The following is a 27,141-nucleotide window of genomic DNA, read 5'->3' as shown; positions in this document are numbered from 1 at the left end:
CCTGTTCCTTTTATCGGCGAGTCGTATCTAGAAACAAAGAATCAGGTCACTAGGGTCTCATTACTAACAGAGGTATCATTATATGTTATAAAAATAGATGATAAAACATTTTCTTTCATTCCCTGGTAACCATCCCCCACCCCACCCCACCAAGGTCTGTTTGTTTTTTTTAGGGCTGGGATGTGGGGCAGGTAGCTGTGTTTCTCTGGGGCTGTCACTCTAGGAACCTCAGTACTAAGTTTGGCTCGAGAACCCAGAATTTAGGCTTAAGTTTTACGTGAAATCAAAGACTCTTAGTACTAAATCACACTCTGTTTCTCCCCTTTTAGATTGATATAGAAATCAATGGAGATGCAGTGGATCTTCACATGAAATTGGGTGACAATGGAGAAGCTTTCTTTGTGGAAGAGACTGAAGAGGAATTTGTAAGTCCTAATTGGTTACCTTCACTTCACATATTGTATTCAGGACTCTGGTGCATGTCACAAAACAAATACTCAGTTTTCATAGATAGTTGTACAGATGATTGTTGCTGGTTAGAAAAGCTTAGTTTTAGTTTGAAGAATTAAGCTGTCAGAAGGGAGCTGGAGGAATGAGGAACTTTTCTCCACGCCAGGTTTCAGGGTTTCAGCATACGGAGAGAATGCAAAAGTCCTTTTGTATTTGCTCCTTTTTGTAAGGAAAGACACATCTTTTTTCTCTAACTTTAATGAGCTTTCCTTTCTGTTACAGTTTACACCTTGATTTGAATTGAGTTTTGCCTACGTAATCAAGGTGTATCTCTTCAAGCTGTGTGTGTGTTTATACACATGACCTTTGAACTTGGAAAACATGTTTACCGTTTTGATTTGGGACATTACATCCCTAACCTTGAATAGTCACATGAATTGGTTTATTATAGTCTCAAAGGATTTGCATTAATTGGCCTATATCTTTTATAAATGATTATTACAGTTTGGCTTCTTTCAGCAAGAGAGCACTAATTTCATTTGTTACACAGTATTCTCTCTGTTAGAAAAGCCTTCCTCCACCCTCAATTAATTTGGCAAACACAAGCATCAACCACTCTGAATTTTACCATAATTCCTCATTTCACTTCCTGGTCCTGCTGCCCTTTGTCTGATGGGGTATTCCTGGTCCTTGCCTTCTGCTTTGTCCTGTTCTTATTGTTCTTGGTAAGTTCTTGACAGAGTGCTTTTTAACACCTCCTGGGAATGCTGCTATTGCTTTGAACTTCTCTTTATAGAATTTAATTGGCTCTGCTTTAATTATACTAGCTTTCATGTGTTCCATGCTGACTTGACATAATGGTTCCTCCAAATGTATTCAGTTATGTTGATCAGAATGAGCTAACATTGAGCTATGTGCAACAGAGTAAAGACCTACTTAGAGCACAGCGGGCAGTGCCCCAGTTCAGTGTGACTTTCTTACTTTTAGGGACTATGTATTCTTTCTACCACAGTGGAAATTAGATATGCAAAGTATTATTATTTTGATCACTGTCCAGTTTGCCATGGACAACTTTGCTTTCTCCATGTTCTCTTTAAGGAAAAACTTCCCGCTTACCTTGCCACTTCACCAATTCCTACTGAAGATCAGTTCTTTAAAGATATTGACTCCCTTTTGGTGAAATCAGGTGGAAATGAAAGACCATCTCAGAGTTCCGACATCTCACAAATCTTGGAAACAGAGACAGTGTTCACTCCAAGTTCTGTGAAAAAGAAAAAACGAAGGAGAAAAAAATGCAAACTGGACAGTAAGAAGGAAGACCAGGCTGCTTCCCCTGCTGCAGAAGACACAGTGGATGTGGACCTGAGCTCTGACGATGACAAGGGGGTCCATTCAGCAAGGTAGGGCTCTAGGTGTGGGAGGACCCTGCAGGTGCCAGGCATCCATGCGTCCATGCGTGCTGTGGCCAGACCGCAGGGAAAGTAGAAGCTGTGGCATTTCTGTTTTTTGTTGTTGTTGTTGTTGCAACTCTACAGAATTTGCCATCAGACATCCTGCTTTAATGCTAACATATCATTCAAAACAGACTCGCAATGTGTCCTTTCATCCAGTAATTTTCCAAAAGCCAAATAAATTGTCTCAAGAGAGATCTGAACTAGTGACTTGCCTCTGGGTGAGCAGATACACATCAGGAGTATTTTCCAACCCAGGGTCTTGTACTCAGTATCTCACCTATTCCTGAGAAGTTGTAGAATTGTTGCTTTGAGTTGATTATGAAAACATCCTAGTAAGTTGAAGAGGAAAGGAAGTTTTTGTTTTTTGTTTTTGTTTTTAAGTGAGAACTCTTGATCATTCTTTATTTACCAGCTTAGTAGAAGAGCTCAAAGTAGATACCAGTTTTCAAGTCAGAACTGTCTGGGTTTTAAAGGTAACAATTTGGGGTAGGACATACATCTTTTCATTCAAGATTAGATTTTTAGAAGAAAATCTTCCACCTGTTCCACTCAGTGGTTGCCTTGGCACTGGAAGGATTGTAGGTGTCAGTGAGGTACTTCTCTTCATTGGTGACCTTTGGACAAGAAGCTGCTGCTCACAAGTAATCCTGAATTTCTAAACCCTTTATTTGAATTGGTATGGGGAGATGATGGCATTATGACATGTATGCTGGTCCACTTGTATGTCTTCACCTCAGCTGCTGAAAAGAGAGGTCATGCCCTCCTTCCTGGGAAAATTAGTGCTATTAATAAAGTTTTCTTTATCATGGAAAAGAGGAAAAATAATTTCTTTCTCTAGTAATGGGAACCAAATACATATCAAGTGTAAACTCTACCTTGATCTAGTATGTGTTTTATTTACCAAGCTTTTGTTTTAAATAGTCAAGTCAGGAAAAAAGTCTACACTATTAATATACTGTTATTATAATTCTACTCTTATGAATAACAGTATAATAATCCCTTTTTGGCAAAATCATTAACTCATTTTCTAAAATTTTTAAACGTTGTAAATTCTGGAACAAATTTCTACATTTGATAGTCATTTTTAATATATGAACTCTTTTTCTACCTATCTTTTATTATCAACTGTCGTATTTGTGATGTTCTTTCTCCTCCCACACAGAATATAGCCTTTGATTTCAATTCTGCTACAATGAAGAATTCCTCTGTTAGAACTAAAGAACAAAAGACAGAAAGCAAAAAGTACTTTAGACTCTACAGACCAGTGTAAAGTATAGCTATAAAATTTTTAAATCCTGAATAAATTAACAAGCTTGGGTAATTTTTTTGTTAGTATCAAACTACTAGCTGGGAAGAGTTTAAAAATGTTCTGAACTCTTCCTTTTATATCACTGATTCCCAAAGAATTTTAAGCTAATAAAAAGTAATGCAAATTCTTAAAAAGAGACTCTTACCATCCTTTCTTCCTGCTTTTTTTTTTGGTCTCTTAAGGGTTATTTATCTTTCCTTTTCCTAGGAGAATATACTAGGAGACTCTTTGAGATCTTTTATTGCTTGATTTTGGTGCTATGAAGAACATAAATAGTTCCTTTAAAAGTTTTGGCTTATTTATAATAAAATGTGTAGTTGGCAGGAAACAGGTTCTTTTGAGAAAAACTTGAAATACACATGCATTTAAATTTTATTTGGATTAGCACTGTAATATTCCCTAAAAGCCTTAATTCCTGGAAATATTTTTGCCAACTAATATTCTTCCAAGATCCATCAGAAAGGACCTTGAAGTAAAATTTTGCCTTCAAAGTTTTGTTGGTGAGTGTTCCACAAAGTCCTTTGTTATAACATAATAGAGCTATGTTTAGAAGTGAACAGCCTTCAGCTTTAACTTGGGAAGTTAAAACATTTCTGAAACACATGCAAAGTCACCTACTAAACGCTCAAGAATCATTATTCTAAAGGAATTTTGTAACTGCATGTTGGAAGTGAATGCACTGCAGAAATACTAGTGTATGCCTTACTTTTCCAGATGGGTGAAAGGCTACATCAACCAAATCTGTTGGTGTACTGATTTGGGTGACAGTAACATGGTTGCCAGCTGCTCTTTCTGAGCCATAATCTTGCTTGTCAGAACACATGTATACTAGGGCCTTGTAATAATTTTCATGAGCTTGGTGGTTTGCTTTTTCTTAGGTTACCAGTGAATCATAGATACTGCCACTGGAGGAACTCTTTCCAGAAATTTCCTTAAAAACATGCTCTACTTAAATATACAGCCAACGGAAATTAGGGCTTAAAGAAAAGACAAGATGTAACAATTGTGAGAGTTCAGGTCACATACTGAAATAAGCACTAAGCTGAAAAGAAGATTGAAAACCAGTTATGTTTCTGATTGTGGAACAGCAGCCTTCTGATCACTCCAGGCTTTTGTTTCTTTATGATATAAGGGAATTAAACAATGTGGTTTGCAAGGCCCCTTCCAGCTCAGCATTTAGATTCTAAAATAATTTAGGGAGAGGTATTTAGGGTCAGAAGTATTAACAGCATATTAAATGACATAGTATATAGTATGCATACTTGTATAGTATAGTGCTTTACGCTTTTCAGAGTTTTTCTTTATGCCTTTCAGAGCTTCCAACATGACACACCACATAAATCTCACATTGACTTTGTGAAATAGGACAAGTGATAAATTTCCAACTAAAGATGAAAAACGGGGGCCCACAGTGCTTCTGAGGGATGTTTGAAGGTTATATGGCAAGTTAGTTATATTAACTCTGCAAATTCAAGAAAACCAAAGTATAAATTAATTAAAACCTTATTAGCATGTGTTCAACCACCTTCGGTTCCAAGGTCTGTGTGTGAATTTTAAAAGTATTTATCATAGTTTTGTATCATCTTCACATTCCCACATCATGTCGATTCTAAGTAAAGAAAGTTCTCAGGTAATGCTTGGGCCAAACAAACAGGAAATAAGTTCTGGTTTTTTAGAGCTTTTCAGGTATTTAAAATTTTTTAAGCCCTAACTCTTGTCTTCAGATGATATTCTTTCTTTTTGTAATACACAGGAGAGAGCAGTGGAAAGAACAAGGGCTTAACTTATTTTGAATCAAGCAACTTACTAGCTTTTTTACTTTGGGCAACTTACCAAACTTCTCTGGATCCTTGATTACCTAATATCTAAAATAGGATATTTCTAAGGATTGAATGAAATACACATAAAGCCTTAGTTTTCTTCCAGTCTTTGAATCAATTACCCCTAAGGGATGTAAAAAGCAATTTTTAATTGTATCTTCTTTCCTTTCCTCCTCTGTTTATCCCATATTTAATTAGTGATTGTAGTAAGGTATGGTTGGGGGTGACATCAGTGAATCTCCTCTTCTTCATATTTTCCTTTTAAGAGGGTTAGTTATTAATCATTTGGCCTTTATTTATATCATTTAGACGATGTGTCAGTAGATTTGGGGGATATTTTTAAGCTGACATAAGTGTCATTGTTCCTGCCTTCCTGTGTTTTATTTTCCCCTTCACAGAGGATCTTCAAATGCTTCCTTAAAGGAAGAAGAATATAAGGAGCCTCTGTTCTACCGTCCTGGAGATCATTACCCCTTATCTGATGGCGATTGGTCCCCTTTGGACAAGTAAGTGTTTTTGAAATTTCTCAGTTTCTTAAAGGAAAAATATATTAAATAGCTTTTTGATTATTGGGCAATAATGATACTTCCGATTTCTCATACAGTAGAGGCACTGAATGTGTATTTTTAACATGAATATGGACCTTTTCTCTCAATTATTTTGTCCCTAAACTTGATCTTACTCTCACTGTGTTGGTTGGTCACTGACTGTACATCTATATAATCAGCATAGCATTTGACTCCTTTACCATTCTTAAGTTCTAATCTTTTAGTGTCAACTATTAAATGTAACTGGATAGTACTGTGAAGAAATGTGCCAACTTTGTTCTATGTTTTTCTTATGTATTAGTTATGTTAATTCATCTTTCCGTGCATTTTTCTCTACTATAAAATTACCTTTCTAAATGATTTCTTGTGAAAATCAAGTGGGATAATGCATATAAAGTATTTATGGAGGAGCCAGCAAGTCCACAGTAGGTACTAGTTGGTGTTATTTTTATTATTATTAAACTCAACAGAAGAAATAATTGACATTGCCTTTAATAGACTCTTTATATCTTCAGGGTAAAGTTGATATATTCAAACTTCTATTTCTTTTCATCCGTCAAGCTCAGCAAGACCGAAGTTCCTGACTTTAAAGTCATCATGTTTCTTTGTACTGTGTTTGCAGCCCCTATTCCTCAGCAGCGTGTCCTAAGAGCGATTCAGAGCTGGAGGTAAAACCCACTGACAGCCTGCTCAGATCCGAGTCCCACATGGAGTGGACGTGGGGTGGATTCCCAGAGTCCACCAAGGTACTAGCATTTACTCGCCTCCAGAGTGTGTCCTTCATCCATGAGTAAAGGGGTGATTTCTGAGTGAGCTTGTATGAACATAAATGATGAGAGTTCTCTCATGTGGTCACATAAGTAAATTCAGTTAGCATTTTTCATAGTGTTTGCACTGTGTTTACAACAGAAGGAATCCAGCATTTTTTTTGTTTCGATTTAGTAATAATGTTGATTGTTAATTAACATTTTAGTAAGGAAAATTTAAAAGGTACCTAAAGGAAACTAAAATTTCCACACTGAAATTTAAACAGGAAATTGATTGTGGAAGCATTTTTGCCAACTCATAATGAAAGAAGAAAGAATTGGAAAGTTACATTTCTTATTTATTTGTTTGTTTATTGAGAGAGACTGCTTTTATTCTGTGTACGAATTAATCTTTGTTTTATGCTTTTTCTATTTTTTTAATTTACTTTAAATTATAGTTGACATACAGTATTATATTAGTTTCAGGTATACAACATAGTGATTAAATATTTATATTCCTTACAAAGTGACCACCACAATGAAATCTATTAACCATCTGTCACTATACCTAGTTATTACAATATTTATGACACTATACCCTATGCTATACAGTACATCCCTGTGACTTTTTTTTTTTTTTTTTGTAACTGGCAGTTTGTACTTTTTAATTCCCTTCCCCTTTTCCACCTAATCTCCCAACTGCGTCCCTCTGGCAACCCTCAGTTTGTTCTCTGTATCTATGAGTTTGTTACTATTTAATTTTGTTTGCTCATTTGTTTGGCTTTTTCAATTTCACATATAAGTGAAATCATACGGTATTTGTTTTTTTCTGTGTCTCTTAGAAGAGAAAATGTTTAGACACTATAGTTTTTTAAAAAAAATACACATTTTGTGGTACAACCAGGATGGCACAGTAGGTAAACACTGTACTTACCTTCTCTCACAACCACATCAAAATTACAAGTAATCTGCAAAACACCATTATTGAGAATCATCAAAAATCAAGCTGAACTGAAGCCTTTCAACTAAGGACGTGCAGAAGAAGCTCCAGACTGATAGGAAGGACAGAGACGTGGAATGGGCTGGTCCCACACCTGCGTGTGACCATTAAATATCAGGAGGGATATTTCGGCTGTGGGGGTCCCCCTCCGCCCCCAGAGGAGCGAGAGATCCCAGCCCAGGGTTCCAGTGCCAGGGAGAGAGGTCCCCATAATTCCTGATTGTGAAAACCAGTGAAGATTGTGACTGAGTGAGACAGAGGGAGGCTGCATTCCCAGGCGCTCCTCTTAAAGGGACTGAGCACGGACTTACCCACCAACAGAATCACTTGCTCTGAGCTCCAGCGCTGGGACAACAGCTGGAAAGGTGGCAGGGACTATGGTGGGGAATTTAATTGTTTGGCTTGGGACAGGGGCAGGAGAGGCGGCTTTATCCTGGATGGGGGAGCTGGTGGAGGCCATTGTTTCTTTGCTGAGCCCTCCCCCTTCCCCACATGCGAACACAGGCAGCCACCATTTCTGAGTCTCCACCATTCATTTTGCCACACCCTAGTGATTTGAGACCCGGCCCCGTCCAACTTTCAAGCATACCCAGGCCGTTTTCAGTGGCTTTTTCGTGCAGGCTGCCTGTCTTGGCTCAAGCTACAGACTTGCCTAGGGTCTCTCAAAAGGTTCACGGAACCCAGGCAAGCAGCATCTGACCTAAGTGTGTCCTGTACCTTTGGCTGAGCAGCCCTAAGCCAGCACTAGCAGCAACCAGTCTTGGTTCGCAGCTTGGCCTCTCAAGGCTCTTCCAAGCACAACACTGGTGGCAGCCATCTGTGGATTCCTTTGTGGCTCCTTCCGGGTGGGGCATGGGCTGTGGCTGAACTTGACCTACAATGGATCCCCTCCAACGTGGTCTTGTTGCTGGTGCCCCCACTGGCCAGCTTCAAAGTGAGCTGGAGCATTACCCAGTTGCTTCCAGGCACGACACACTCAAGGGACAGATTGGACAGGCACCAGAGTCCTCCCGAGGCACATCTTGCTCTGTAGGATCAGCCCCTGCACAACTCTTCCACTGTAGTCAAGGCCAGTTCTCACAGCCAGTAAGCGCAGGGATCAGTCCCTCCTATCGATGTGCAATTATCAACCAAAGCTCAACTACAAGAGGAGGGTACACACCACCCACACAAGGGACGCACCTGGAGTGTGTAGCTCAGGTGACCAGAAAGACAGCGCCACTGAACCCACAACACACCTATTACATAAGGCCACTCTACTAAGATCGGAAGACAACAGCAGACTTACTTAATACATAGAAACAAACACACGGAGGCAGGCAAAATGGGGAGACAAAGAAACGTGTCCCAAATAAAAGAACAGAACAAAGCTCCAGAAAAAGAATCAAGCGAAATGGAGATAAACAATCTATCAAGACAGAGTTCTAAACACTGGTTATAAGAATGCTCAATGATCTCAGGGGGCACTTCAACAGAGAGATAGGAAGCATAAAAATGGAGATGGAAACCATGAAAAAGAACCAGTCAAAAATAAGGATACAATAACGGAAATGAAGAACATATTACAGGGAATCAAATCAACAGTAAATTAGATAAGGCAGAGGACCCAACCAGCAATTTAGAAGATGAAATAGCAGAAAACACCCAACCAGAATAGCAAAAAGAAAAAAGAATCCAAAAAATTAAGGAGAGGTTAGGGGGCCTCTGGCACATCAAGCATACCAACATTTGCATTATAGAGGTACCAGAAGGAGAAGAGAGACAGCAAGGAATTGAAGACCTGTTTGAAGAAATAATGACAGAAAACTTCCCTAACCTGGTAAAGGAAATAGACATACAAGCCCAGGAAGCACAGAGAGTCCCAAAAACAAACCCAAAGAGGCCCACACCAAGACACATCATAATTAAAATGCCAAAGGTTAAAGGCAAAGAAAGAATCTTAAAAGCAGTTTGTTACCTACAAGGAAGACTCCATAAGACTGGTAGCTGATTTCACAACAGAAATTTGCCAAGAATGGAGTGGCAGGAAGTATTCCAAGTGATGAAAAGCAATGACATACAACCAAGATCACTCTACCCAGCAAGGCTGTCGTTTAGAATTAAAGGACAGATTAGGAGCTTCCCTGATAAGAAAAAACTAAAGGAGTTCATCACCACCAAACCAGTATTACGAGGAATCTTAGAAGGACTTCTTTAAGATGGGAGGGGGTATAAGGATGGGTGAAAGGGGAAGAGATTAAGAAGTACAAATTGTTGTTGACACAGTAGTCATGGGGATGTAGGGTATATATAGCATAATATTGTAATAACTAGGTATGGTGCCAGATAGGTACTAGTTCTGTCAAGGTGATAGATGGGAATGGGGTTGGGGGCAGAGTGAAAAAGGTGAAGGCATTAAGAAATACAAATTGATAGTTAATACAGTATGGGGAATATAATCAACAAAGTTGTAAAGATCATGTAAGGTACCAGATGGGCATGGGATTTATCAGGGGGATCACTTCATAAACTGTAGATGCCTCACCAATGTGCTATACACCTGAAGCGGAAATAGAATAGTACTGAATGTCAACTATAAATATATAGGTACAGCGTCACGGGATGTGGAGTACAACATAGGGAAGCTAGTCAGTGGTTGTAACAGATGTATAAGATGTCAGAGGGATAGTTGCGTGGGGCATGGGTTATCACTTTATGAGGGGTTTAAATGTATATTACATTGCTTTGTACACCTGAAACTAATAAAAATAATAAAAAATAAAATACACATTTTGCTTATACGTTTAATTGCATTGAGACGTGACTACCCACTTTTAATTTATTTCTTTTTTAATTGAGGTAACATTGGTTTATAACATAAATTTCAGGTGTACAACAGTGTAATTCAGCATTTTACATTGTTTTAATAGAGCCTGCAGGTAGTCCAAGCAGGGCTACAATTTCATGTAGCACTCCAGTTTTCTCCCTCAAAATGAATATTCTATCATGATCTAAATAAAATGCAATTATTTTTCCCACTTTTTAATTATGAAATATTTTGTACATATAAAACATTGTGTTTACTGAATGTATTGCTTTAAATAAAATGAACACATTTACCTGCATCCAGCTTAAGAAATAAATTATATAAACACCTTTGAAAGTTTTAATTTTTAAACAATTCAACTTTTTTAGGTCAGCAAAAGAGAGAGATCTGAACATCCTAGGATAGCAACAATTACACCATCAGAAAATACCCATTTTCGGGTAATTCCCAATGAGGACAACCTCATAGGTGAAGCTGAGAAGGATGCTTCCATGGGAGAAATGGTCTGTACCATAGTGAAACCCAAACCCAGAGCCCTGTGTAAGCAGATGAGCGATGCAACTTCCACTGCAGAACTTCTGGAGCCTCCCCTTGAGCCTCAGGTTTCATCTATGTTAGATGCAGACCACCTTCCTAACCCGCCATTAGTGGAGGTTCCCTCTGAATCAAAACCAGCAGCTAAAGTTGACTCACCATCAAAGAAAAAAGGTAATCATTTGTTTAATTTGACATCAGGTACTCTAAACTAGATAGTAAATATTTCAGTATTTCAGATAATATGTGATGGCTACTTTTATGTTTATTTATGACATTTCAACTTGAAATATTCCAAAAGTAAGAGCATGCTCTGCATAACCATAATATCAGTGTCATGTGGAGGCATCCATATTCATATTTTCGTAAATGTACCAAGGATAGCTTTTTAGCTGTTTTTTTGTTTTGTTTTGTTTTGTTTTGGGTTTTTTTTTTCCCAAAAAAAAACTCATCAAAGTTTACATGTTGCATTTGGTTTTTATGTTTAGTCTTTTTATTTAGAACAGCCCCATTCATAAACATACTGCTACACCTGTTTCCACCTGTATGACCATGATATTGACCTTTTGAAGAGGCCCTCCAATTGTCTGGTATACTTTCTTACATTCTGGATGTATCTGATTATTTTTCTCAAGATATCATCCTCATGTCTCCTTCAACTAAAAGTTAGCTCTGTCCAATAGTAATACAATGTGAGCCACATATATAATTTTGTCTTTTCACATTAAAAAAGTAAAAATAAACAAGTGAAATTAAGTTTAATAATATATTCTATCTAAGCCAGTAAATCTAAACTATTGTAATTTTAACATGTAATCAATATAAAAACTATTGAGATTCTATATTTTTATATTAAGTTTTGGAAATCTAGTGTGTTTTACACTTTTTTTAACACATTTTACATGCCTCGCATCAGACTAACACAGTTCAATTTCTCAATAGCCACGTGTGGTTGGTGATTATTATAGTGGGCAGTGCAGACCTGGAGGCTTAATTAGATTTGCGTTACATGTTTTTTTAATTTTTGAGTTAAAGACTACTTTATGGGATATATTTGGTACTTCAGTATTGCATCTCACAATGCCTCACTATTAGTGATGCTAAATGTGATCAACTTGTTTAAGTATTGTCTGCCAGATCTATCCATTGTATAGGATATTTGTCCTTTTGCAATTATAAGGTAATACTTTGGCACCATGTGAATATCCTATTCTCAAGAGCCTTTCCCTCATGCTTTTAGAATAATGGCTCCTTTCTCGCTGTTGGTGATTTCATCAAGTTTGGTCATGCTTGTTTGTACTATAAACATAAAAAACTTTATCAAATATAAATGATTTAGCGGCTGTTCATGTAACAGCAAATGAAAGACTGAGTAAATTAGCATATGTTTATTGAGCAACTGTTAAGTGTGTAACACTCAATTTCACTTCCATTGGCATGAATGATTGAGAACCCTCACAAGTAAAAAGGTTTTTTGACATTTTAAAAAATAAAGACCAGTTCAAATTATGGTTGCTTTTGTTGTTTGTAAACCTCTGTTTTCTTGCAGTTGTAAATGAAGAATAACTAAGCTCTTATCTCTGATGTGTTTTTCTTATAAAAATAGGTGTGCATAAGAGAAGCCAGCACCTGGGACCTGATGACATTTACCTTGATGACTTAAATGCTCTAGAACCTGAAGTTGCAGCTCTCTATTTCCCTAAAAGGTAGTGTATTCCTTGTATATTGACGGCTGAACAGCTCTGAAATATTCTAGCTATTTCTAGAGCAAAATATTTTGTCTGAGTAAAAGGAGCAAGGTGATGATGTCCTTTAGCTAAGTTAGATGATGGCTTCAGATTTGGAAAATTCAGAAATTGTACATGTGTTGTTTTGACTGTAGTGATATGAAACTAATGATTTTCTTATTTATGAAGAAAGTTTTAACGCGATGAGAAGAGATACACCAGTTAAACGTACAGAAGGGTAAACCAGTGGACATGACTTCAGATTAGCACTTACTGTAGTCATTAATGCAAGCTTAGCACACTTAGGAAAATTTATTAGCATTTGTATTTTAAAGATAATTTTATCTTTATTCAAAAATATTTTACAAATAGTGCCTTCACTTCCTTGGTGAGTCTGAGCTCCCAGGTTTTTTATGAACTCAAACCTGGGTCTGGTGAGGCACCATTCCAGCTGGCCTGTGCACCCCGCATTCCCTGGGCTCTCATCTCTTGTATTTCTCCCTACTTCTCTCTCCAAGTTTTCCTCCTGCATAACTCTAAAACCTCAAGAATGATATTATTTTCCCAAGTTCATTTCTTTTTTTTAGGGAAATTCCATTATAATATACTCTATGATTACAAAAAGCAATTTACTTTTCCCCATGGAAAGTATGGCTTGAATGTACTGAACCACAAGCACATATAATTAAACACTTTTAAATAAATTATTGGAAAATATGTCATTAAGTTTTTATTTAAAACAGAAAGATGGGATTGATATGAAGATATTTAATATTTTTACAGATATTCTTGAAAGGTCCTTAAAACTCCTTCCTAATAGCGCTCTAAGTTTGTCTCGAATGTTTACTTTATTTGAAGTAATAGTTGGGTTTTTAAAGTGTGAAAACTGAAACTGCTCCGTTTTGTCTTTCAATAAGAAAGCTAAAATATAAGCTGTCTCAGAATTATCACTTTCTTTCTTGCTGGTGTGATGATACAGGTGACCCTTGAACAGTGCTGGGGTTGGGTGTGCCAGCACCCTGTGCAGTTGAAAATACACATATAATGTTTGACTCCCCAAAAACTTAACTACAGTCATCCTTCCACAGGGGATTGGTTCCAGATGCCCCCTCTCTCTGCGGATACCAAAAGTCACAGATGCTCAAGTTCCTTATATAAAATGGCACAGAATATGCATATAGTCAGCCTTCTGCATCTCCAGAAAATACTGTTTTCAATCTGCAGTTGATTGAATCCACAAAACCCAGGAATAGAGAGGGCTGATTATATGTTTATTGGAAAGAATCCACGTATAAATGGATTTGCACAGTTCAAATCCGTATTCAAGGGTCAGCAATATTCCAGTGCCAGTGTTTGGTAGGAGGCCTTGCACACAGGGATTCAGGAGCACCAGCTCCTTCCACCATGTTCCATCATCCCCTCAGGGCCTCAATAGGAAAAGGAGAGAGAGTCACACGGGAGTTTTCAGGGGCCAGTCTTGGGAGGTGCACAGCACACCCTCTGTGTCCGCATCAACAACTCAATCATCTGGTCATGTGTCCACACCTAACTGTAACTGTAACTTGCCCAGGATAAAGAGGAGCTGGTGTTTGTGAATACATAATGGCCTTTGGTTTGTGTTTTACCCAGGGGGTGGGCCTTGCCCCTCACCCTAGCACAATGACAGGCTTTGCTGCTTTACACTGGCTTTGACTTTTTTACCATTTCCAGTGGAGACCATTCTGAGTTAATCTCGATACTGTAATATGACTGTGCATTGCTATTAAGAGAACATATCCAAAAACCTAAATCTTTTTGTTGGTTTAAATGCAAAACAATCACTTTTGAAACTGTGCTAGTTATGACATAGCTGTATTCTGCTGCCACCTGTTGTTCAAATTTGAGATTTTATTTCTAAAGATCAAATAACTACACTGGATTGCATACATTGATCGTATACATTTAAAATATTGGCTTTCTGAATAAATAAAAGAATTTGAAAATTCTAAAACAGTACCTCAATGTGACATTATCCAATCAAAGAGTGTAGAGCAGTAAACATTCATGGCTAAGAAACTTGAGCTGCCATTTCTTTGTTCTTTTTCTCTCAGATTTATGCTCCGTTACAAAGAGTTTCTCTTAGGATCACCTTCTAAAACCTGGCTTCTGTGTCTTATCATCTAGAAAAATGAAAGTATTGAATAGCCTCATATTTATTTTTGGCCTTCACGCTAATGTAAGAACAGTGTATTTCACAGTACATTGCTTTTCATGGTGGGTTAGCCCCCTGAGAATTTTCTCTTCATTTCTTTGTTCTATTTTGTGGTGTAACAGATGAATTTAGAAAAGCTTTGTTTTTAAAAATAATATAACCTTGAACTACAGTAATTTTCTACAGGATGTATATAGTACACAGCTTTTTCTAGGAAGTTAGGATCAAAAGGTTTCCAAACATCAGATTTTTCCTAATTACCCTGTCATTTTCATCATGGAAATGTAAATAAATGCTTAAAATTCTTTGCTCCTTTAATTAAAATCAGAAAAGCTGTAGTTGAAATGTTTGTGTTGTTGTGAATAACTTAGAGTAATTTTTTTGTGTGACATACTTATTGTACTTACAGTTGATTCCTCAGTAGTGCTAATAGGTTATTTTTAATGTCACTTATGATATGATTCTAACACTACCAAAGAAAAGCTATGTCTGATTGTAGATCAATCTGTTGCTTTTTAAAGGGGATATGTTACTTGATTTGAGCCATCAGAGAACAATGTAGTAAACGGGGAAAACAGAAAGTTATAATAAAGCAAGTCCTTTTTTCCCTGTTCCCTGCCCACAGTGAATCGGACCCCAGCTCCAGACAGTGGCCTGAGTCTGACACACTCTCTGGCTCCCAGTCCCCACAGTCAGTGGGAAGTGCAGCTGCTGATAGTGGCACCGAGTGCCTCTCGGATTCTGCCATGGACTTGCCCGACGTCACTCTCTCCCTTTGTGGGGGCCTCAGTGAGAATGGAGAAATTTCTAAAGGTATGCTGGGCAGTCATGTTCTGTCTTCATTTGAGAAAGCAGCCTGGTCATCACTTGATTGAAAATCTGCTTGTTTAGCCATTTCAGGGTATTAAGTAAGTCCTTTAGTGATCTCGTGCAGGTAACAGTTGTCTCCCTTGAATGTAAGATTCTTAGCCCCTTGTTTAAGGTACCTCATATGGAGTGACATTGTATATAAATGGCCTGGGTAAGGGAGTGTGCCTTGAAGGCTCTCACTTCACATTAAGAGGCTGAGAGGTGTCAAGCTGCCCTGTTTGCTGAGCAACCAGGGTCAGCTCAAGCTGCATCAGTTTCTCATCTGTCAAGTTGTTGAAATGTCTGTGGGACTGGGGCCCAGCTGCCCTCTTGGAAAGCAGTGGGCCTTAGATACAAGAGTAGGGCTTGAAGTTATTGAAAACTGATTGTTCACTGAGTAAATGGTCTTTTTGGCAAAAAGTAGAAGGGATTACTTTCTGCCTCAGTCTTGTGGGTTGGCCCAGGAGAGTAAAGTTGCTCAAGAGAAAGGAAGGAGCTTAGCAGACATAGTTCAGACATCTTTGGCATGGATTGAGCCACCCGTGTGTGTATCTGTCCCAAGTTCTTTGGCCTTTTTGGTTTTGCCTTTCTTAGTAAACTAAACTCCTCTTAATATTTTCCCAGTTTGGCTGATCATTTTTGATTGATTTTCCTTTAAGGAAAGGTTTTTTTCCATCACCAGCATCATCTTTTGTCTTCTCTCACCCTCAGAGCAACTGAAGGCTTGCACGTGGCAGGCTGGGTGCACTTCAGTGTTTTCCTGAATATTTTTCTTTTTTAGGGTCACAGGGTGCTCATTATTCCTCTTTCTTCTCCATGTCTTAATTCTATTTGTTTCATTTTTTGCAAGAAATTAAGAGTGTATTATGGCCAGTGGTTCCTTCCAGGGACAAAATTAAAAAGGTCACATTCTAATTATTATCTAACCCCCATAAGCCTTCATTTAAAAAAATATAGGGGGTGGGGAATGGAAAGTTTGTAATTTAAATAAACTATAAAATTTACGCTTTAAAAAAATACGGGTAACTAAGGTAGAGTTTGTTATTGGAGGAGGCAGAAATGGCAAGTAAAAATAAATAATATACAAATTACCAGGAGGAACAATCCCAGTGAAAAATTTCTCTTGTTAGCTTGGCTCTTCTAGAATATAGGTTTACGAACAGGGTATAAAAATACATGCATTCTCATTCATTCTGCTAGAACTTCAAATTTTTTTTTTTAACTTTTATTTATTTTAAGTGTGTTTTTCCAGGACCCATCAACTCCAAGTCAAGTAGTTGTTTCAATCTAGTTGTGGAGGGCGCAGCTCACTGGCCCACGTGGGGATCGAACCGGCAACCTTGGTGTTATGAGCACTGCGCTCTAACCAACTGAGCTAACCGGCCGCCCCTGGAATTTATTTCTTGATAAACCCAAAGCCAAATTTTGGTACATATTTGTTTTTTTCTCCAATCAGTTATAAAATGTTTTGTTTTTTCCTACTGTAGCATGCACTTAAAGCTATAAGACCCTCATGACCATTCCTGTTATGCAGTTGCCTGCCAGTAAAGAGTTTCTCCCTTTGATAAGAATGAAACTTAGTTTTCATTATTTATTGAGAGAGAGAGAGAGAGAGATCCTTTCTCTCTGGCCACATCTATACAAGATAACCCCCATATAACACGGCACTTCTTTAACACAGTTTCGCTCTAACACAGTTCGAGAATTGGGGAAAACCCTCATACAACACAGCATCTTAGAGCAGAGTTTCACGCTAACATGGTTTGAGAATTAGAAAAATCCCCATACAACATGGAGCATGAAGCATAATAAGAGCTTTTAAGAGCAAAAGATATCTCATTTGAAATTTTTCATTTGAGCGTGGATGTCGTATCAGATTTGACTGCAGAATTTTAAAATTTATTAGAATTTTAAATCCATTTTGTTTGTGGAGGATTAAGTTCAGAGGATGAAGATATCTTGTCAAAAAGAAAACGCCCTCGGTTAATGGTGCTTAGTAGTGATGACGAAGAAAACATTATTTAATACATATTAATATGTTATACTTTTGGTGAAAATTGCTTGAATAAAGGTATTTCTCTTAATTATAAAAATATAATAGTATGTTTTTTAAATTTTTGGAACCTAACCCCCTTTTTTGTATTAGTTCGTCGTTTCGTATAACACAGATTCGCATAACATGTCATTTTTTAGGAACCTAACAACTGTGCTATATGGGGGTTACCTGTAATCTTATTTTCCTAAAAGTCACTGGCGTATCCCTTTCTCCTGTTTTTTGTTTGTTTGTTTTAACTGGGAAAGGAGTGGTGGAAAAGGGGAAGGATAGAAAAGAAGTGTTCTTTCTTGTCCTGGGGGTTGGGGGAAGTGTCTTAACATTTTGTTTTTGATGGATATTAAAGTCAGATTTTTTTAAAAGGACATTTTATTTTATGCTATAGTCCCTTTAATGCAGAGAGTATTGTGATATTGGGAATTTATGTAATCTCTAACCAAATTGATTGTTATTACTTTACATTGCAGAAAAATTCATGGAGCATATCATTACTTATCATGAATTTGCAGAGAACCCTGGACTTATAGACAATCCTAACCTTGTAATACGGATATACAATCGGTAAATAGTCTTGCTTTTGTAATTCTTAAATACTCGTACAGGGCTTTTTCCAAGTGCTCTTTTTAGCTATTACAGTTTTTCTTGCAATAAAATATGTAATTTCACGTAAAGGACCTAATGGGCAAATCTTTGAAGTGAACGCGAAGCCTCAACTTCATTTTTAAATGAAGCATTAAAATGCTACTCTGTTTTGTGTAGATTTTACTGCTTCTCTGTTCGTAGAAATTTGGCTTGAAACAAAGATTATTCATGTGACAAAAAATTTAGCTAATCTTTTTACTGAAAAGAATAAGAAATTTTATGTTATTTCTACCTCTCCTCTTTTCTTCCTCCTCCCTCCCTCCCTCCCTCCCTCCCTCCCTCCCTCCCTCCCTCCCTTCTTACCCTTTTCTCTCACCCTCTTCTCTCTCTGTGTAATGGTTTTGCACAATTTTTATTTCTTACAGTTACTATAACTGGGCTTTGGCCGCTCCCATGATACTTAGCTTGCAAGTATTCCAGAAGAGTTTGCCTAAGGTGAGATGATCCACCATTTCTTGCCTTTTCAAAAGTATCTACACCATAGAGTACATAGAAAAATCCATATGTGCATATTTCTAAACTGGCTACTCTTTAAATTTTTATTTAATATTATAAAAGATCCAAAGAGTTCTATGTACCCACTCAAATGATCTCATGCCCCAAATCTAGGAAATTAGCTCAGCTGCCACATCTTTGTCATTTTTATCAGTTTCTGATTGTGTACAAAAGTTGAGACATTTTAGTGATTGTTACAGATAGAAAGAATGAAAAAAATTATCTCATTAATATGGAAAGAAGCTGCAAGAAGAGGGTGATGTGGCCACCAGGATCATGACATCACTGATTCTGTCATTGTGGCTAATAAAGCTGTACGTGTAACCTGAAGGTTTGCTTTGACTCTGACCTACAAGAAGCCTAGTTGGGCCTCAACCTAGTTGGGCCTCGTAACTCAGGGAGCCACATTTTCCAAGGGTAGAGAAATGAGAGCAGTTCCCCTGCCATCCCCCCAGGGTGCTGCTCCTATGTAGCCAGACCATTTGGTCTCATAGCACCGATCTGCCATGAAGCCATACTGCCACGGAAGAGGACACTGTCTATCTTCTATAAGTGTTAAAAACTAGAGGAGTTTGGGAGATATGGAGATCGTGGCTCATACTCCATGATAAGGCACCATCCTTCAGGCTAGTAGTGGGAAGTAATCGGGTGCTTTGTGACTGATAGATTGTTAGATTCACTCACGTTCATTGTTTCCAGGCTACGGTGGAGTCCTGGATCAAAGATAAGATGCCAAAGAAATCTGGTCGCTGGTGGTTTTGGCGTAAGAGAGAAAGCATGATCAAACAGGTAACCAACCTAGAGGTATCCTTCCATGAGCTGAAAACAAGTGAATCTTCCATTTATTTAAAAAATAGGACTCTTTCCAAGCACAAAAAAGTCCACTTGAGCTATATATTGCTCTTTTATAATAACAGTCACCATTTTTGAATAGTTGCTATGTCAAGATGCTATGTTAGGTGCTTTACGTACATTACCTCTCACCTTTACTATAGCCCAGCAGTATAAATGTTTGAGTTCCCTTTGTGAGGAAACTGGAACCCAAAGAGGGGAAGTGCCTTGACCGGAGGCACATAACTGGTGAGGGATGGTGATGCGGTTTGACTTTGAGTTCACCTCCAACACTTTCCGTTTTGCTGCATTACCTTCCAGATATAACCAGCGCTCGTTACCCTCCTACACAGGAGGAGGTAGCATCAGTCACTTCTGTTCTGTAGTCCTGGTGTCCCTGCTGTGAACCAAATGAGTGTGGACCAGTTGTATTATATTAGGTGACTTGAAATAGTGCTCTTTTAAAATTTTTACCTCTGGCTTTATAGTGACAGATTTGGTGTAGCAGCATATGACTTCTATTTCAGGTTTCGGTCCTTTGGCTTAAACTAGACAAAGTCTGTTTTCTTGAGCATTTTTAAGTTGTAGCTTCAGAAGGCGGTTTTACTCATTCTTAGAGAGGGCTGCTGGTGAATTTCTGCTTGTCACTAGGGGCAAATATTGCATTCTGCCATTACTGTCCTGCTTTTTTTTTTTTTTTTTAGCTGCCAGAGGCCAAGGAAGGGAAATCTGAGGTGCCATCAACTAGTGACCTGCTATCCAGTGCAAAAGAGCCAGCCAGTGGCAGGTAGGGGCGCCCTGTCCTTCCTCCAGGCTCACAGCACTTGGGCTACCCCGTTCTTGTTTCTGCCATCTGTGTGTACTTTCCCCAAATTCTTTCTCCTTCTATTCCCTAACTCTTTACCCCCTTCTTTTAAAAGGGGTGTAGAAAATCTTTCTTGATAGTTTTTTAAATCAATATAAGCAATTATTTTCTTTAATTTGTACCTTTTGAAACATACATATCCTCTTCAACATGTAAGTAGACCTAGTAGTATTCACTGATCACAGCAGAAAATGCCCAGTCATAGCCAGAAAGTTATCGCTAGCCAGTCATGAGAGGGAGGAGAAGGGTGGCCTTAGCACTTCATGAAATGAATATCCAGGCATGGAAGCTGCATGTGGGAGAGCAGCAGAGGGAACCCTACCCATCCCTAGAATGGATTTAGGATCTCTTCCTTCTCAATCCTAAATCAAAAGTTCTCATCAACTAAACAGCCTACTTCAGTAACTGGGTTGATTGATGTTGAATAGGACGGCCGAGGATGATTCATCCAGTGATGAGGGGTCACAGGAGCTTGAAGAATCAATCAAAGCAGACCCCGTCCCCATGGAGCCCCCGAGCCACAGCAGCACAACCTCGTATAAGAAGTCTCTTCGCCTCTCCTCGGACCAGATCGTGAGTAGTGTGTTATCTGTGTGGATCTAGTCGGATTATCTTACTAACTGTTTAAGTTGACCTGCTTCCTCTTCTGCCCACCTGAATCCCAAGCCTCACACACACAACACAATGTGTGGTTATGTCAATGTTCCTATAGAGTAGAACAGTGCCCCCACCCCAGAGACCGCCAGGATCACCTGGGGATCTGGGGCCAGCTTTCTCCACCACCCCAGACCTCCCACCTCAGTCTCTGGGAGTGAGCTGAGGAATATGTATTTTTAACCTGTTTCTCCCATGAATCTTACACAGCTAGCCCATCACTGGGCCACCTACTGTCTATTGAGAACCGTAATAATAGAGAAATAATGTTTTCTTATTTAGACACAATTTCCCCTTTTCTGTTTTTTTTTTCATTCCCTGACTTTTCACCTATTTTTAGTGTGAAATGGACTTGCTGTGTCCCAGGGTAGTCTCAGGTATGGAGGAGGAACAGAGAGGTTTTGTGTTTGGGAGAGATCAGAAAAGTCTCATGGAATCCCAAACACTGTTCCAGCGATGGCTCCAGCCCAGCTCACTGAGAGTGAGCCATTTGTGCAGCCCTGGGCCAGGTGTGTGGTAATGCGACAGACACCTACCTGGTTTGTAAACATTGAGACTGTTCCAAAATTTTCAGCTAATTTTCTTTTTTTTTTTCAGTTATGTTAATGTATTTCTTCTCATTCTTTATTCATACACATATTTTTTGGAAATTAGGATCCTTTTTCACATTATATCTTAAGCAATCTCAGTTGACTACATATTATTGGAAAATGTGACTTTTAATAGTTGCGTGTGATTCCGTCAAAGTAATGTATGTACCACTAGTTTTTATAAAAATTCTGCCTCTGTGATTTTCTTTATTCTTCTACTTTTTATAAAAGGCAAAACTAAAGCTTCAAGATGGCCCAAATGATGTCGTGTTTAGTATTACAACCCAGTATCAAGGTACTTGCCGCTGTGCAGGGACCATTTACCTGTGGAACTGGAATGACAAGATCATCATTTCTGATATTGACGGCACAATAACCAAGTAAGCAGGAGTCCGTGGTGAGAGGCAGGGAGAGGAGGAGCAGGTCAGTGTGCACTGGGGCCAGTGGGATCCCCTCAGCAGGCACCCAGCGCTCGGCCAGTGTCAGGAGTGCTTTTTAACTACAGATACTCAGTGTCGTGAGTGCAGCCCACATGGGGTCATGTTATGGATAGAGGAAATTGGTGGAGCCATACTAATGTAACGTCAAAAATAACTTATGGGAAGATTTAGGTATTTGGTCTCCAAATTTTGGCTTTAAAAAAAACTAAAAAGCAGGTGACACTAAGAGGAAGAAAAAAAGGATGCGTAGCAAATTATTTCTGAAAATGAACTGCTGGCTCTCATTTCTGATTCTACTCTCCGAAGCTCCTCGGTGGGTGTATTTGTAAGAGACTGTCTCACTGTTGCACAGGCCATGATGAAATCACCTTTATAGATTGTCTCCACTCACCGACCTACCCCTCCTGCACTCAGTGTTTTTCGGCAGAAAAAGGAAAATACTTGGCTTTATATGCTTGATTCCTAATACCTTTTCCTATTTCTACCCTCTTAGGTCTGATGCTTTGGGACAGATTCTTCCACAGCTGGGTAAAGACTGGACTCATCAGGGTATCGCAAAGCTCTACCATTCTATCAATGAGTAGGTCTCCCATCCCACCTGCTAATGCGCTGTAGTGGACTAGAATTTTGCTTTGATTAAGAACTACAGAAAAAACAGCATGCATCCATCAGTCTGTGGAAATAGTGTGTTCATGATCCAGCTATTCTTGCTCTTCTTGCCCACTCCTTTCCTATAGCCTCACACAAAGAAAAGTAGCAGCCACTATTTATGGAATGTGAGCTGTGTGCCTGGCACACGTTACGTTTAACCTATGTCATCTCATTCTCACAACGCTATGAATTTTAGGCACTACCTATATTTATAGTTATAGCTATAATTGAGTTTTTAGCTGTAATTTAACAAGAGCTGGTTTTCATTTTTGGTTTATTAATTGGGTATTTTTAAATTGGGTATTTCTTTGAGGAGGTAATGCTTGCATGCATGGGGGAAACATTTCATCCATGGGGTCTTCTATGCCAGTGCAACAGAGAAAACAGTGCCATGGCATTTGTGGGACCCTAATATGTATGAGTTAAATTGATTTGAAAAATTACAATGTCTTAAGCTTTAGTTGAAATACCCTAATATGAAAATTATATCAGTTAACCAGGTATAATTTTGCTTCTTGGCTTACAGAATGGTTTGCACTCTGTAAATTGTCTTTATAAATAAGATCCTTAGGTATCTTTCCTTTATAGCAGATAATTTAAAGATAGTTCAAGATTTTTGTCTGTTGTGTAATCTGGCTTTCATAGACTAGATGCTGAAGATACATCAATACTTGCAAATTTAGCATAATCCCTAGCTGCTTATACCTCCATTTTCTCCCATGGTGTTTTCCACGGAAAGGTGAAATCTTTATAATTATATTTTCCTGTTAAATGCAAGAATTTGATTTTCACAGTAAGTGAGAGGATCTTTATTTGGATTTTCTAAAAGAAAAGTGCTTTTTTTCACCTTTAGCCAAAGCACTATGGGCTAAAACAGGAAACGTTCTCTTTTAGGAACGGCTACAAGTTTCTGTACTGCTCCGCGCGTGCCATCGGCATGGCCGACATGACCCGTGGCTACCTGCACTGGGTCAATGACAAGGGCACTATCTTGCCTCGAGGCCCTCTGATGTTGTCCCCCAGCAGCTTGTTCTCTGCCTTCCACAGGTACCTCCCCAGTGGGCAGCCCCTCTGAGTGCATGGGGCGTGGGGCTGAATGAACTGTGTGCAAGGATGGGTGTCAGGCTCATTGGAAGGGTTTGTTGGTATCTGTTTCAGAGCTTCTGTGTCTGTCTTAGTTCTTTGGCTCCCCCATAGCATTCTAAATCACGGCTCACCTGGTCTGTCTCAAGCACGGTCAAAGAAAGTCAAGTTCTAGGAGTGGTTGTTTTTCCCCAAACCCCATCACATTTTCTTAGTCATCACATTGACTGACAGAGATGGAGAGAGAAAGATACCAGTTACAAGGATTAAAAATTTGGGGTGGTTATGAGCACTAAAATCTTTCCAGGACCAAACAGCAGGGAAAACTACCACTTTCAATTGGGTGACTGTATTCAACTCTTTTTTTTCCCTAGGGAAGTGATAGAAAAGAAACCAGAGAAATTCAAAATTGAGTGTCTAAACGACATCAAGAATCTGTTTGCCCCATCTAAGCAGCCCTTCTATGCTGCCTTTGGAAACCGTCCGAATGTAAGTGTCTGCTGTGGACTACACATTCTGATGTGGGTAAAATTCAGAGGAATGTACTTTAGAGTATAGCCATGTCATAATTCTCAAATGAATTTTATAGGCAAAATGAATGTCTGTTCTGCTGAATAGGTTTTCACTTTATTCCAAATTAACACAGTAATTTGGGAGGTCCTGCAAGTGGAGATCTGCCTCAGAATTTTGGTGTATAGCAAAGGGCACTTGCTCTGTTTCTGTGGTTTCAATTCCGTTATCTCAGAGGGTTCCAACTCACGTACGTGTTTTTAAGGCCTGTCCTTGGATCCACCCCAGAACCGCGGGGTGAGTGCTCATCCTTCATTAATGCTTCCCCAACCTGCCTCCCCTCAGAAGGTCCCTCAGATTCCAGACATGCAGAAAGGGCTGCTTCCTGGCCCCTGGCAGGCAGTGGGATCCCTTCTGCTCCATTGTTCCTGGTGTCTCCTTGGCACCCACGTTTCCTGATTCCCCGAGCACCTCTGGGTTTGGCTCCGCTCTCACTTTGGGTTTGTCTAAAGCTCACCTTCAGTGGAAAGCTACATAGTGCCGAGTTCTGCATGTTTTCTGTAGACAATCTTCTGTTTGTGCAATACTGGCTCACAAGGAACTGGAGAAGCAGCTCCTAATTTCTTCTCCCTGTAATCACCCTGCTTGATGTTTCCTTCCCCAGGATGTATATGCTTACACACAGGTTGGAGTTCCAGACTGCAGAATATTCACCGTGAACCCCAAGGGTGAATTAATACAAGAAAGGACCAAAGGAAACAAGTCATCGTAAGTGTGTTCCCATTTCCCAGCCTAGCCCCCTGCAGCTGGTGTGACATTGGGGACAGACAGATATTAAGAATCAGGCCTCTCTCAGTATCAGAACAGAAAGCCTTTGGAGGCTTTCCTATTTGGGTGTTTTCTCCTCTATTTATGGGAATACTGATTCTCCTAGACTTTGAAGAGGAAGTCTGTGCCTGGGAAGGGATGGAGACCTGTTTCAGATCCTTCCCATCTGAGGAATCTGAATTACTAGCTTTACAACCAGCAATCTTATGCTCTTAGGTCAACTTGACAGTAACAGTTTGTGTTTCTTCGCCAACTCCTTCTCCCAGGTATCACAGACTGAGCGAGCTCGTGGAGCACGTGTTCCCACTTCTGAATAAGGAACAGAATTCTGCCTTTCCATGCCCGGAGTTCAGTTCCTTCTGCTACTGGCGAGAACCAATCCCCAAAGTGGACCTGGATGACCTGGCCTGAGGCGGCCCCTCCTGGGGGAGGTCCTCAGTCACTCGCCTTGCAGCAAAGGAAGGTGACCGGCACTTCTGCTGGACAGAGGACACTGGGCTTCCCTCCCAGCCACAGGTGCGGGACAAGACCCATGTTGACAGCCAGGCACCCGCAGGGACTGGGAGAGCTCCTGGAGCTGGAACTGCCATCTCCTTCACCCTCCTGCTCCATGAGGTTGCAACTCCGTGCCCTAGCGGAGAAGTGAGGGGAGCTTGGACCTGAGATTGGCGGCCTGGGCTCTTGTCATAGGTCGTTCCTCACACACACTCTGTGTAGAGTTGTGTGCTGGGTGCTCCTTTAATTGCATAATTTAAAAGGAAGAAAAGCTAAGTAAGAGTGGACCAAAATGTTGCACAAAGTAAAGTGTTATAATTTCCACTGGGCAGTTGAAAGTGTTTCCCTCTAAAACCAGGGCTTTCTTCAGGGGACCAGGGTCCACCGAACCGCTCCAGGCCCAGTCAGTGATGTTGGCTCCAGCCACCTGCACACGTTTCTTTGGTGGGCTCCGACCCTGTGCACTGAAGCGGCACGGCTGCTGGGCGGGGCCCAGGCCACTCATCCCAGCCCCACAGATATGGGCTCGTGGGGAAGAACTCCCCTTAGGTTATCGCCATCTCCTCTGTGATGGCTCCGTGATGGAGACCCTTAAGTTATGTCTTGGACCTAGCCAGAAGAAACAGTTTCGCAGGATCTATTTGATGTCTCTAAGAACAGAATTAACAGTGGGAGTTGGTTAAACAGCAAAGAACAGCTCTGTTTTCAGGGAGGCCTTAGAAATGCAGATATGCACTTGCAATGGCCCCTGGGAAGGGTCTTTTTCTTTCTTTTTTTATTTAACTTGTCTAATTTTTATTTGCTGGATACAATGTATGCTTTTAAGCTGTTACAGCAAATACATCTGCAGTCCATATATTTTTAATATGCAACAACATTCAACATTTCCCCATCATCAAATATCTAAACATTGAATTTTCTTTCAGGAAATGTGAAAACTATTTATCTTTCTGGATACTTTTTTCTTTAAAGTTTCCTACGGATACAGTATTTTTTGAAATGATTCAATTCGTTGATTAATTCTTTATTTCTCTCCTCCAGTATACGACCTTCTTTCTCAGTTTGAACTTGAAGTATTTTTATGATGTCATGAAGCTGGCCTTTTACTTTTAATTACTGTCTTTTCATTATTGAGACTATTGTTGCGAGCATCTTCCAGTTGCTGTTGAAGCAAGGTATTTTCACTTTCTAGGTGAGGACACCTCTTCTCTAGGGATTCCAGCTTTCCAATATATGTATTCACTTTTTCTTAGAGGATTTGATACACTTGTTCCGTTTCCTCCTTTTGATGCTAGGTTTGGCTTAGGTCTCTGTGAACACGTTCTAAAACCAAAGTCCTTTGACAGCATCTCTTGTGTAATGGAACTCAGTTTTTAGGCTATTGAATTTACTTTCAGCTTTAGAAAGTTGTTGAGAAAGAATCTCATTGTTATCCTTTAAGTTAGACATATCAAAATTCATTTTGTCCCATAAGCCAGACCATTTGTCTCTTGCTCCCTGGCAAGCAAGCTGTAGGTCTCTGTTGGATTTCTGACTTTGCTCAAGATTTATGGATAGCAGTAAGTAGCCC

General features: G+C 39.4%; 1 protein-coding gene across 4 annotated transcripts in view; it reads left to right on the top strand.

Annotated features, from left to right (window-relative positions):
* LPIN2 (lipin 2) overlaps window positions 1-26,328 on the top strand; it is a 73,453-nt gene extending 47,125 nt beyond the window's left edge. For all 4 annotated transcript variants that reach the window (XM_019755762.2, XM_019755763.2, XM_074340263.1 and 1 more), the window contains 18 exons: window positions 330-425; window positions 1,549-1,850; window positions 5,432-5,539; window positions 6,204-6,327; window positions 10,502-10,841; window positions 12,274-12,373; window positions 15,211-15,398; window positions 17,955-18,048; window positions 18,495-18,564; window positions 19,324-19,413; window positions 20,160-20,242; window positions 20,749-20,893; window positions 21,796-21,944; window positions 22,498-22,584; window positions 23,550-23,702; window positions 24,113-24,227; window positions 24,913-25,016; window positions 25,343-26,328. In XM_019755762.2, coding sequence (XP_019611321.2) covers window positions 330-425; window positions 1,549-1,850; window positions 5,432-5,539; window positions 6,204-6,327; window positions 10,502-10,841; window positions 12,274-12,373; window positions 15,211-15,398; window positions 17,955-18,048; window positions 18,495-18,564; window positions 19,324-19,413; window positions 20,160-20,242; window positions 20,749-20,893; window positions 21,796-21,944; window positions 22,498-22,584; window positions 23,550-23,702; window positions 24,113-24,227; window positions 24,913-25,016; window positions 25,343-25,487 — 2,493 coding nt within the window. In that variant the 3' untranslated portion in view covers window positions 25,488-26,328. The remainder of the gene's footprint in view (window positions 1-329; window positions 426-1,548; window positions 1,851-5,431; window positions 5,540-6,203; window positions 6,328-10,501; window positions 10,842-12,273; window positions 12,374-15,210; window positions 15,399-17,954; window positions 18,049-18,494; window positions 18,565-19,323; window positions 19,414-20,159; window positions 20,243-20,748; window positions 20,894-21,795; window positions 21,945-22,497; window positions 22,585-23,549; window positions 23,703-24,112; window positions 24,228-24,912; window positions 25,017-25,342) is intronic.
* Window positions 26,329-27,141: the final 813 nt, after the last annotated feature.

This window comes from Rhinolophus sinicus, linkage group LG09, assembly GCF_036562045.2.
Source record: "Rhinolophus sinicus isolate RSC01 linkage group LG09, ASM3656204v1, whole genome shotgun sequence".
In the NCBI taxonomy this organism is placed as follows: Eukaryota; Metazoa; Chordata; class Mammalia; order Chiroptera; family Rhinolophidae; genus Rhinolophus; species Rhinolophus sinicus.
The sequence above is the reverse complement of the archived record's forward strand: the minus strand, read 5'-3'. Positions and strand labels throughout refer to the sequence as shown.